This window comes from Leptonotus elevatus, chromosome 4, assembly GCF_054856555.1.
Source record: "Leptonotus elevatus isolate MCC_2025b chromosome 4, RoL_Lele_1.0, whole genome shotgun sequence".
NCBI classification, from domain to species: Eukaryota; Metazoa; Chordata; class Actinopteri; order Syngnathiformes; family Syngnathidae; genus Leptonotus; species Leptonotus elevatus.
Window position 1 is genome coordinate 17,425,377 of NC_141242.1, and position 11,930 is coordinate 17,437,306.

At 40.4% G+C, this 11,930-nt stretch overlaps 1 protein-coding gene across 2 annotated transcripts in view; it reads right to left on the reverse strand.

The window, feature by feature from the left end:
• Window positions 1-11,410, reverse strand: part of phrf1 (PHD and ring finger domains 1) — a 12,703-nt gene extending 1,293 nt beyond the window's left edge. The window contains exons 1-17 of one of the 2 annotated variants that reach the window (XM_086074237.1): window positions 11,272-11,410; window positions 10,657-10,712; window positions 10,437-10,562; window positions 10,223-10,333; window positions 9,640-9,836; window positions 8,506-8,589; window positions 8,096-8,229; window positions 7,646-7,737; window positions 6,805-6,974; window positions 6,405-6,537; window positions 6,241-6,335; window positions 5,947-6,140; window positions 5,742-5,864; window positions 5,429-5,583; window positions 2,241-4,029; window positions 854-2,154; window positions 696-766 (exon numbers count right to left, since the gene is read on the reverse strand). In XM_086074237.1, coding sequence (XP_085930363.1) covers window positions 696-766; window positions 854-2,154; window positions 2,241-4,029; window positions 5,429-5,583; window positions 5,742-5,864; window positions 5,947-6,140; window positions 6,241-6,335; window positions 6,405-6,537; window positions 6,805-6,974; window positions 7,646-7,737; window positions 8,096-8,229; window positions 8,506-8,589; window positions 9,640-9,836; window positions 10,223-10,333; window positions 10,437-10,515 — 4,728 coding nt within the window. In that variant the 5' untranslated portion in view covers window positions 10,516-10,562; window positions 10,657-10,712; window positions 11,272-11,410. Of the gene's footprint in view, window positions 1-695; window positions 767-853; window positions 2,155-2,240; window positions 4,030-5,428; window positions 5,584-5,741; window positions 5,865-5,946; window positions 6,141-6,240; window positions 6,336-6,404; window positions 6,538-6,804; window positions 6,981-7,645; window positions 7,738-8,095; window positions 8,230-8,505; window positions 8,590-9,639; window positions 9,837-10,222; window positions 10,334-10,436; window positions 10,563-10,656; window positions 10,713-11,271 lie in introns of both variants that reach the window. The other variant, XM_086074236.1, reaches the window with a different exon arrangement.
• Window positions 11,411-11,930: the final 520 nt, after the last annotated feature.

Consider the following 11,930-nt stretch of genomic DNA (forward strand, 5'->3'; position numbering starts at 1 on the left):
CTGCCACCCACTGGTGATTCAATTATCCCATGTTATTCATACATTGGTGCAGAACCTGTTACTAAAATAAAAAAAACAAAGAAAGAAGTGACTCAAGTGTTGATGTACTACCAGTATTTTGAAAAACCAAAGCCATTTCAGTTTCAGTTTCAAAAACTTGGAAATGTTTGGAACTAATTTGACTTGCGAGTTTAATTCCTAACTCTATTTAATAGTACTGTATATCACTTAAATGTATTGATGCAATTGATTACCGTTCTTTCATTACTCTTATTTTTATTTTTTTTAGTTTAGTCAAGTGGCAATGGATGTGAAGCTCATGCTTTACAAATTCTGGCTTGCAACACACACACAAAATAAATAAATAAATCAACCAAGCGACGGCTTGGAGCTCCAACATCTCGGAAATTGGGGCACTCATAACCCAAGACACCGAAGTGTAAGAAAATAATGTATTTTGTGATATATACACACATAAATATATATATATATATATATATATATATATATATATATATATATATATATATATATAGGCCCTCAGTCAAATTTTCATCTGGATTTTATGAATATGGCTTTTAAAACATGTTTTGAATCCAGTGTGGCAGTGTGCAGATGCAACAGAAAAAAAAGAAAGAAAGAAAAAAGTACTGTCATACCTAAATACTTGATTACTTAACTGTAGTAGGTCTTACCTGGCTGGTGGTAATGGATGAGGGTCTATGAGCTGCCTCCTGCTTCAGCATTTTTTTATACAAACCCATCTCTGAAAGAAAGTGCGGTGAAAGAAATCAAACAGATGCAGCAACAATTACTGGACAGCAAAATGTGGAAAGGAGAAATCATCCCTTACTGCTGCTGACACACTTGTCTGGTTGCGTTCCGTCAGGCTCTTGTATATTCCATGTCACTCTCTTCCCTTGAATCTTCATTTTGGATGCAGTCAACAGCTGTTCTGCCTCAGTCTTCACTTCCTGTTTGATGTCTTCTTGTTTGACATTGGCACCGATGTCTTCTTGTTTGACATTGGCACCGATGTCTTCTTGTTTGACATTGGCACCGATGTCTTCTTGTTTGACATTGGCACCGATGTCTTCTTGTTTGACATTGGCACCGATGTCTTCCTGTTTGATATTGGCACCGATGTCTTCCTGTTTGATATTGGCACCGATGCCCTCAGTCTGCTCTTGTGTCACACGATCGGGGCTGTCAAGAACCATATCCATAAAGTAGTCCTCATCAGATTCTGGGGCCAGCTCCATTGGGACTTTCAGCTCAATCGCGTTTGTCTGGTCCACTGGGGCCTTGACATGGGGCTGAAAGCGGTTAGGTGACTCCTTGTGACCGCCTGAGGTGAGAGGCGAGGTGACTGGCAATTCTGAAGTTGCGGACTCCGCTTTAATTTGAGTGCTTTCACAAGTTTCTTCCACCTTTATCGTTTTAGATACTTCCATCTCGACGGGCTTTTTTTCTAGTCCTTGGATGGTTGAAGGTGTATCTTCTTTCTCAGTGTGTGGGGGAGTGGGAGAATGTTGAAACATATCTATACATTGTCGCTCATCTTTCTTTTCCTTTTCAATGATTTTTATATATTTATTAATTCCCATAGATACAGCTTTAGTGTCAATGTCATCTTCCTTTTGCACTTTTGCAACAGAGGTAGAATATGACATATCATTTCTAACTTCATATTTCCCCCCGTCTTTTACAGAACTTTGTGAGACTCCGCTTTCTTCTTTAGCGTCCTTGTGATATTTTGTAAATGAAAAATAGGACACTGAAGTTTTTTGTAAACTTTTAGATAAGCCATCCACTCTCCTTCTCTCTCTTGAGCTTGATCTGGACCGAGGTCTCCTTTTGTCTTTTGGCTGAGGCTTCTCATCTTCATAGCGTGAGTGTGTGCACTCTTTCCTTCGTTCCTTGGATCTGGACCTGTATGGTGACTTGGATGGGGATTTAGAATGTGAGCGTCTACGTCTCTGGTCCTTGGATCTACCCCTGGACCGTGATCTGGACCGAGAACGACGACATGTCCTATCCTTTGACACCTTTCTTCTCTCACGGCCACTTTTGCTGCTATCAGTTCTTTCCTGGCTGCTTTCTTCACGTCTTTTTCTCCTTGACCGCTCTCTGCTGCTTGATCTGGAGCCAGACCTTCACATTAAAAATCATAGAGGAACGATTAACAACACAGTTTGTGATTTTTAAATGAAAAAAAAAATATGCTGATGTCACTTTACCTTGATCTTCGTTGTCTCTTTTTACGAGTGTTCTTCGGAGAATTGGAATCAGAACTTTCTGACAATGAACGTGTCCTTCTCTGTCGTGACCTTGACTGCCTCTCTCCATCTTTGTTTGTTTTCTTTTTCCGGTCTCCCTGGTTTGAAACAATATGGGCCGTAGTCTTGCCTCTGTTGGATTCTGAGAAGTTTGCAGTAGAGTGTTGTTCAGATGGAGCCGCTGTGGTGGAAGTTTTCTTTTCATGGCTCAAATTTCTTGGAGGTGTGGGGTCGGATTTTATTTCTTCCTTTATTTTGACCTTGATAAAAGACGACTCAGCCTTTTTGTCCTCTGAGACATTTTTGGAACTACTGGCACTGTGCCTACTTTGCTCCCCTGTCTTTAAACTGTCCAGGTTGTGTTGGACAGGTAAAAACGTGACCGGTGTCTCCAATTTGGAGCATCTTTTCACATTGTCTCCAAACATGCTGTATTTTCCTGAATCAGCAAGTGCTGGCTCCCTCTTTACCTTGATGCCACTAAGTGCTGTTAGCTCTTCAGTTTTGGTTCCCACAAATATTGATTGTTTTTTAACTTTGACAACCCTTGAAGTGCAACTGCCAACCAGTGATGAAGCCTGTAAATGAGCACTCCTCGGTTCTTCTTGTGCGACTTCACTCTGACGTGTTTCAATTGTCACTTGTAGCATCTTCTGCTTACTTTGTGCTACATCATGAGTGAACGCTGAACTGGGAACAAAATTAAATCGATGAAATCCACTGCTCAAGCTCTCATCTTCAATGTCGGAACTGCTTGAGTCTGACGAAGTTGGATTAAAGGGGTCATAGACATTTACATCTTTTTTCTTACAGTCAGCTGCGCGTGACGCCAACAGCTTTTGTTTTTCTCTGTGCGCTTGTCTTTTCTTTGCCTCATCCATCTTCTCTCCCCTCTCACCCTGTGTGCTGCTTCCGCTAGCAGATGAGGACGGAAGGACGAGTCGTCGTGAATGCCACGAGTTCCCGCTGGTGTTAATTCGGAAGCTTATGGATGATGAAGATGAGGAAGACACTGAGGAATTGCACAGTGGCGTGGAAGGCGAGACCGTGGAAGAGGAAATAGAGAATGAGTTGGAGAAGGCTTGAGAGGAACCAGCTCCTTGATTTTGAGGCTGGCGGTCAGTGTTGCTTTGTTGGGCAACATTTTGCTGCCTGTTTTTGTCTCCCGCAAAGCTGACCAAGGCTGTCTCAGGCATGCCAGAATTTTTAATACTGGTGGAAGAATTACTATTGTTTTTATTAGTGCCACCATGACCATTATTTGTGGCATCTCGTTTTATTTTTGGTATTTTGGGGAGGATGTCCACGTCTACCCATGTGGGCTTTGTAGGTGCTTTTATGGGTTGACACTGTGATAGAAGTGCTGTTTTCCTGGAAGAGCTTGGTTCTGAGTCCTTACATGGGGATAGGGTGTCATACATGGAGGCTCCATTGGCTCTCTGGATGCCAAATGATGGCGCGGGTCGGGTTTTAAGAGGCGGCTGGAAAGACAAGTGACCTCTAGAGGACAAATCAGGATAGTGAGCAGGCTGGATATGGCTCACATCTGAAGGTACTCGAGAGGAACGCTGGGGGAGAGGTCTGTTCAAGTTGCTGTGGGGATAGGGTCCTGGTAGATGTCTGTCATCGTGATTAGATGAAGAACATTCTCCTAGGCTGGCTGAAACCACTGGCTGGGCAAGACCACCGGATTCCTCTGAGCTACTGCGCTTTCTTAATTCTGGCCTCAATGTAGACAAAGGTGTTGTTACTGAAAATTAAACCACAATGTAAGGCAGGGGTTCACATTAACGGCCATCTCGAAGAAGAAATGCAGTCAATAGTGATTGATAACTCTTTCTTTTAAAGTGTATGAACTTGAAAGTCGCCAGAGTTGCTGCAGTGTTTCCATCAACATACAATTACAATTGCTGTTGTGCAAATATAGCCTAACCAGCAGGCATGTACCAGATATAAAAAAATAATAAAGGAAAATTTCCCCTTGTCAGACAATAGAAGGTATGTCATCTTTGTGCATTAAAATTAGATAGGCGAATACAGATCGATATTGTGCCGATATCAGTGCTCACGGCCCTTTTTGTGACCGTTTTATGATCAGGAAGAAAATTGACATTCATTTTATCCAATTTTAAAGAGACAGTGTGTATTATTAGTGCCATCTAGGGGTGAACTAATAGAATGCAACAATTTTGAAGCACGCACACTACTTTGCCTCAGAGAGACCACACTTGGCAATCCTATCACCAATTACTACCAATTTTTATTTGGCGTGAGTGAGCGAGCAGGAGCAGCAAGCAAGAGTGGTTTGCAAGAACTCGCTGGAGTGGTTAGCAAGAACCAGCTAGAGCAGCTAACATGGGCGGATAGCGGGAAAAGCTGGCAAAAGCAAGCAAGAGCAAATCAGAGAGGGACAAGTGGTGGGAGCCTGAATCAAGGGATTCAGCGATGACCACTTGCAGGCCCCACTCAGCTGTGGAAGGTAACCGGCAGTCGACCCACTGGCTAGCATCAACAGAGGCTAACTACGTTCGCAGAGTTCTTGTCCTTCAGGTATTGTTAGCAGAACGATGATGGCAAAACCTCAGCCTCTTGTAAGGCGCGGCACGACCTATTTAATGTAATTAACAATTACTAGACCTACGGTTTATATAAACAAAAAATGTACGTTGATATAATAGAACATATTTTTTTGCATATTATCGAAATTAATCGTTTTTAAAAATGAATGAATTACTAGTTTACCACTAGATGGACCTAAATTATATTGGGATATGTAGGTCTTCAGAAATGTCATTGTTTTTGGGGGGAAATTTTATCATAAGTACAAGTAATATCGGTACTTGGTATCGGTGACTACTCAAGATTTGAGCACTCTTATAACATCGGTCTAAAAAAAAAAAGTGGCATTGAACCTCCGTAATTAACAGACTCGTAAATGATGAGTACCAGCTTTTCATCTGGAAGAACTACGTGGAAGTTCAAATATTCACCTCATTTGAGAAAACGACAACGCCTAATAGTCTGATAATTAGCCAAAAGTGAGTTGTTCTGTTTAGAAAACTGTTCTTCCCCCCTATAAAGGTGAATAAAAATATAAAAAAGGAGGGGGTATGATTTTTGGCTCTATGGTTAGAATCTTTAAATTTTACCTGATTGAGAGGCTTTAAGAGAACCATCACGACTAATGACGACATCAGAGCTGTCCATCAAGAGCAGGTTTTGCCCTGAAAGAATGTTACCCAGCAGATCAGGCACTGGCGCTGGCTCCACAACACCTCCAGTTTGGGGAACATCCATACCCCACCTGGTATCACACAAAGGTATTGGGTTGTCCCCCTCTTCACTTACAGCATCTTTTTTATTTTTTTAAAGATTATATAGTTTTGCAATTGATAAAATCAAATGTATACATACATCACCGATAAATCAAGAAAAAAAAAATACATCGAAGTGGATTTTTACCTTGAGATGCCCGCACTGACAGGTCGAGCAACAGGCTGATGTGAGCGAAAAGCAGAATGAGAGATCCCTCGTCTCTTTGCCTCCAGCAACGATGACACAGTTTCTCCTTGCTCATCTCCTTCACTGCCAAAAAACCGTTCCACATGTAACAAACTACTCAACCATTAAGGCAGGTTATCACAGAACAACGGATCAGTGATCATACCGATCTACAAAAGGATCCAGGTCAAAGGGATCCCCGTAGATGGAGAGGGATGCAGCACCTATGTCAGCTCGCATGCTGCTTAGCGTGTGCTCTGAGGGACGACACACTGTAGGAAGTGAACAGTTGTTCTTGTCCTTTGACAGTCCAAGACTATTGGCAATGCGGCTCTGAGGAGTCGCGACCTTTTTTCCCACCTACGATAAAGCAAAAATACAGACAAGCATTATTCATTTCACATTGCACTGAATATGATATATTTTGTGTAAGGTTTGCAATTGCTGATGACAGACTCACCTGCGTCCTTTTGGATTTAGTCTTCCTTGCTTTACGTCTTCTTTTAGGCTTTGTTGAACCAACTTTTTTACCCGAGCGTGCCTTTCGGCGTCTTCCTGTTCAATAAAACGTGTTACCTTTTTTTGGTACAATTGTTCCCACTGTTGGATTTATGTAAACCTTACCAGTCTTGCGCCTGTGTCTGGTTGGAGCACGAGGTGTGAGGTCCCTTACATATATAGCTGTGTTCAGCCCAGCAACCACTGCATTGATGCTCTCATCCAGCCAATTAGACTGGATCTGGTATGTGGGAGCAAGCTAGAAAGAAACGACAGTATGTGAATCCCTGTCCAGGTTTATTTTATAAGTCCATTCTGGACACAGGACCAAACACATGCATATTTAGTACTTCACATGCATCACTCCCCTGTTGTCAATATTACCTTAAGGTGAGTACATTTCCTTTACACCAAATATTGTACAAACTAACAACACACTAATCCACACATATCCATCAGCGCACACACTGGTGTAAAGCAAAAAATAAATAACACAAGGAAGAAGTATCACGCCATCATGCCAAACCTGCGATGTGCGTGCCTGTGTGATGCGATGTCGATTCACATTGGCCCGAACCCGCTCACTGTGCTGAGTGCGGGCGATGGCTCGTGTTGGACCTGCAGCTCGGGACTGGGAATGACTGGTGGTCGCCTGGGCAGTAGATGGGAGCCTTTGGGTTTGATTCTGTTCTTCTGCTGATCCTTCCCAAAAAAAAAAAAAGATCGAGTCAAAGCTTTTAAGCCTCCACATTTATAATATATAATGCAATTTTTTATTGTTTAATTGATTCTATACAAATAGTTGGATCTCTGGAGTTCCCATCAAGTATGAAATGCAACAACCATGTCTTTTGTTATCTGCCGTTTTCTTAAAATGTGTCTGTGAAAAACCCGTTCTATTTTTGCAAAAATGCCACGTCACAAAATAGAATATTTCGGTTAAACAATGTGTCCAGTGAATGTGTAAGAAAGCTAGTTAATAGATGTATGAAGTGTAGGCTATGAATCGCTGCCTCTGTGAGTGAAATATCTTTAAAGGGGCTGCTTTCTCCACACTCTTTTCATAGCCCCCAGCTCTGACCCTGGTTGTCAAAAGCAGCAGTATACGGGCCGGGGCAAGCAGTTACTTTTCCACAGACAGGTCCACCCGCTCAAAACAGCGTACAATTTAGGAGGCTTAAAGAATAGTGCACACACGTGCTCTGTAATTGATAATCCTCTATGTATTTAGATAAACTCATGTTATTAAGACAACATAATTAGAGACCAACTGAATAAACTTAATTATACATGAAAACATATAAAGCAAAAACAAACTGAAACAGGTTGTACTCCAAAAAACAAATGATGACTACCGGGTAACTGACCTGAGTTGTTGTTATTAGCAACACATTCAGGACAGAACCATTCCTCAACAGGAACAGTGTCCAGCGGTGGCGTGAGACATTCCATGTGGTAGCTGTCAACAAAGGGAAGTTGACCAATAACAAGTGCGTTACTAGTGTGCAACCATATTTGTTTTGGAAGTAAAAAAGCATAACAGTCAACCCAACAGTAGTATTTTGTGTTAACGTGCAGTATTTTTGGTCATTGTGTTCCCTTGTCATTTACAGAATTGCTTAATGCCTGCGAAGTAAGAGTCATAACTTCAAGCTGCGAATGATTGTTTTTTTGTAATTGACAATGAAAGGAATTGATGGATATATGCTGATCACATACTATTCCACATAAATCGGCCGATCACGATCGGTGGCCCATCTATCGGATCACTACTGCCACAGAGTGCTACAAGAGTCTTAAATGGATGACTGTCTCACCCTGCGTCACAGCCATCACAGAGGAGAAGACGGTCCTCTCGGTCACTGCCCTGACAGACCTCACAGTTGGTCTGTTCCAAGTCCAAATCAACCGTCTCAACCTCGTCTTTCCTCACCGGTTTTTGTACTGTAATCTGTATGGATCATAAGTACAACAAACTAAATCTAGATACAGTACATAGAGACAAGCAAGTCATTTTTTTTAATTGACCCTTGAGAGACTTATGATAATACTGTCAACAAGGCATACCACATCACAAACTTGATATATTGTTTATTGTAAAGATTTAAGTGAGGTAATTTCATGGATTGTGACTGTCACACATTTGACTTTACTCTTTTCATTTGGGATTTTTGATTGGATCTGTTGCATATGATTGGAAAAGCAATGAACACACACACACTCTTACCATTTTCTGCACTTTGCCGCCATAAGAGTTCCGTAAGTATATGCTGTTGAATGTAATACGGTCCACAGGGCATGAGTTAGCATTCTAAAAAGAGGGATAAAATCATCAGACCAGAATTAGATGCTATCATTCTCTCTTCTACTCGCAAAGATTTTGAATGCAATTTTTAAGTGTATGTTAAATCAAAAATGTTATATGTTCTAATCCGCCCTCACCAGTCTAATAACGGTGATGGCATTCTGATTAATATTGCATTGGTGTAATTATAATTTAAGAAGATTAATTTACTTTTCATCTTCAAAGAGAGCAGCCATTTTAACATTCTATCGTCCTATGATGTCAAATGCGAACATCACATTATCAAACCCAGAAATGCAAAGAGTCATTGGGCACTTTGACATCAATTTCAGTGGAATGCAGAGGGCGGTGGATTTATGTCTGTTAAGCATATGCCATTCAACAAGAAAAAAATTAAAATATAGTTTATAAGCTAAAAGTGGAACTTCTGAATTTAAACCCAAGTTGTTGTACCATGACACTGGCTCTGTAGCTCATAGTTCTCAAATTAATTAAAAACAAACAAACAAACAAACAAACAGGAAATAATGCACACACAAAAAAGAGGAAAAAATTAATTTGTTATCATTAACTGTGCATGAGATAATTGTCGTGCAAGTTTTAGAGAAGTTAGCTACTATGAAATGAAACATTGTAATAAAATTTAAGCAAAACAAAGTAGACTAGACTGAGTAGGCTTTCGTGCCAACGTGGTGGCCATGTTGGTTTTTAATGTTTTATGTCATGTGTCCTGTAAGTACTTGTGAAAGCACTTTCTAAATACCGTAAAAATTAATACGGTAAAGCTGAATTGAGTTGAGCGATTATAAGCCTCACAAGATTTGCAGAAGCTCATGTGAGCCACCATGCACAATGGTTTTAACTCCCATATTTTGTTTGAATTTTCCGATCTCCATTTGGAGGTTGTTATCTAATTAATTTACCCTATCATACAGTACTGATGTCCATGGCTTTATTTAAGTATGATGCAACCTGACAATGCAAACATTTGATACAACTGTGGTACGAGCCCCACATTTAACAGTGTTACGGTTGAGAAATGAATTGTCTTCTTACCTTGGACCAAGCAAGGATGCAGTCGAGGCAAAAGTAATGCTCACAGTTCTCTGGCGTCGCCACGGGCTGGTTGCTGAAGGTGTTGAGACAGATGGGACATTTATCTGCATCCTCATCCGAGCTCATGGCTGCAATAGTTGCAGAGGCCTCGCCTACAATTCCATCCCCAGCTTTAGTGTCTTCTTCTTCATCCTCATCTTATGTGCATAATACACAGTATAGGTTATTGATCATTAATACAAGTAATATACAGTCAAGAAGATATATCAACAAGTACTACTACTGTCTGTCATATGTTTTTCCTTAACTCAATAGTAGAATTTATGATGGGCAAAGTTACCCATTTTACTATGAAATGTGATGATTTCAATTAAAAATGTCATGTCAGTTCTTTGAAGAACTCTTACACGAATATTAAATCTGTCCATGATACTCATTTACGGTAAGTATTTGTTTTTCGGGGGATTGTTTTAATTGTGATAATGAAATGACACGTTTTACACCAGACAGTGGCATGACGATGTGTAGTTACCAACGTGACTGTTCAAAAACATACGTATAACGACATTGACGTTACTATTACCATCCTCCTCTTCATTGTCTTCTCCCTCCTCGCCCCCCAAATCATCATCATCATCTTCATCACTGCTCTCTGATTCTCCCTCTTCAGACCCATCAATGTCATCATCAGAGTCTAAAATGACATAAGTGTACGTATAAATAATAAATTATTTATTTTTGTGTACAAATAATTCATGCATGTCATGCTTTTGGGATGAATACAGATCACACACTACCTGAAATGTCCCATGGCGCAGTTCTTTTTTTGTGGACGCTGCGCCTTATCAGCTCATCGGGACTGTCATCATCTTCCATGACTGATCATTAACAGAATATTCACTCCAAAGCTTGTCTACAAAACACTGGAGATATGATATTGAGACCAATTCTTGAAATGATACATCATTATTTTTAAAGTGACGGTTAACTGGATTAATCGAAAAACTGATTATTTACCTAGGACAGGTCAAGTTGATTTGATCAAAGACAGTAGTTTATATCCGTACTGTTGCCTGTGTCAAATAATAAACATAAAAGTGAGCATGAAGGATGCAACTACAGTACAGTTCATTACTTACATAAATCTGTAATATACTGTGTAAATATACACAGTAATAAAAAAATTAAAATAAAACACTTTATGACATCATTGGGTCCAAACGAAAGTGTGCGCATTTAGAGTGTCAGAAACGACAATATTTTAACCATGCATGCCGGAAGTTACATATATATATATATAAACAAAGAAGCAAACTCAGCATTGAACGACGCTCAAATCACATCGTGTATTGCATGAATTGTAAACAGAGGGTGAACAGAGATATTTTTATTACAGATGTGTGTGCCCTAACACGATTGTGAACCCAAACATGCTTATACGTTCCAGTTAAAAACCCCAACAATAACAAGCAAGCGGCATTTGCACTAGCATGAAGCCATGTTGTTAGCTACCTTCGACTAGCATAAGCTAAATTTAGCATTGCGCTTTGACTCCTTTGAAATGTCTTCTGCATCGTTCCAAGCACCAACTCCAAGTCACAATCAGGTAAGTAAAGGCTCAATCAAACTTACCATAGTTAGTAGCGAAGTGAAAGTTACGCTGACTGCTGACAGTAATTGACATTTCTAAGGGGGTGTTGAGTGACGCCGCCGGCTGTTTCGACGGAAATGGGCAAGTGTAGCTTCTTGTTTCTTTGATGTTTAATAGTGGCTGGTAACTATCCTTTAAGTACATTACCACCCCCTAATGGTGTGGAGTATAACACAAAAATAAAGGATTACTGTTCTGAACAATTGCCAATTTCAAAATAGTAGTCCTGTAACAATAAACATTTGCAACGATTTTTTAAAAGATGTGTAGCTATGACCTTATTTTAAAATCAAATAAATAGTTGACACAGGAAAAGCACACATAGACTGACACTACGTTTGTACAGTAATACAGGCAGGGCTAGACTCGCCATCTGGCATACAGGGCAGATGAGTGGTGGGCCAGAACCTTTTGGGGTAGATGCAGTGCTATTTAGTTATTTTTCCTACATTTTACCCCAAGACACTCGCCTAGAATTTAGAAAGAGCAGCCCATTATTCCATATACAATATAGACAGCAAACATCAACAGCAGTGGCAGAGATATGTGGTAGCCAGAGGTGCTCAAGAGTCGGCCTAGACCGGAAGGCCTATGGCAAAATGCCAGGGCCAATTTTTTGTGCCAGTCCAGCCCTGACTAC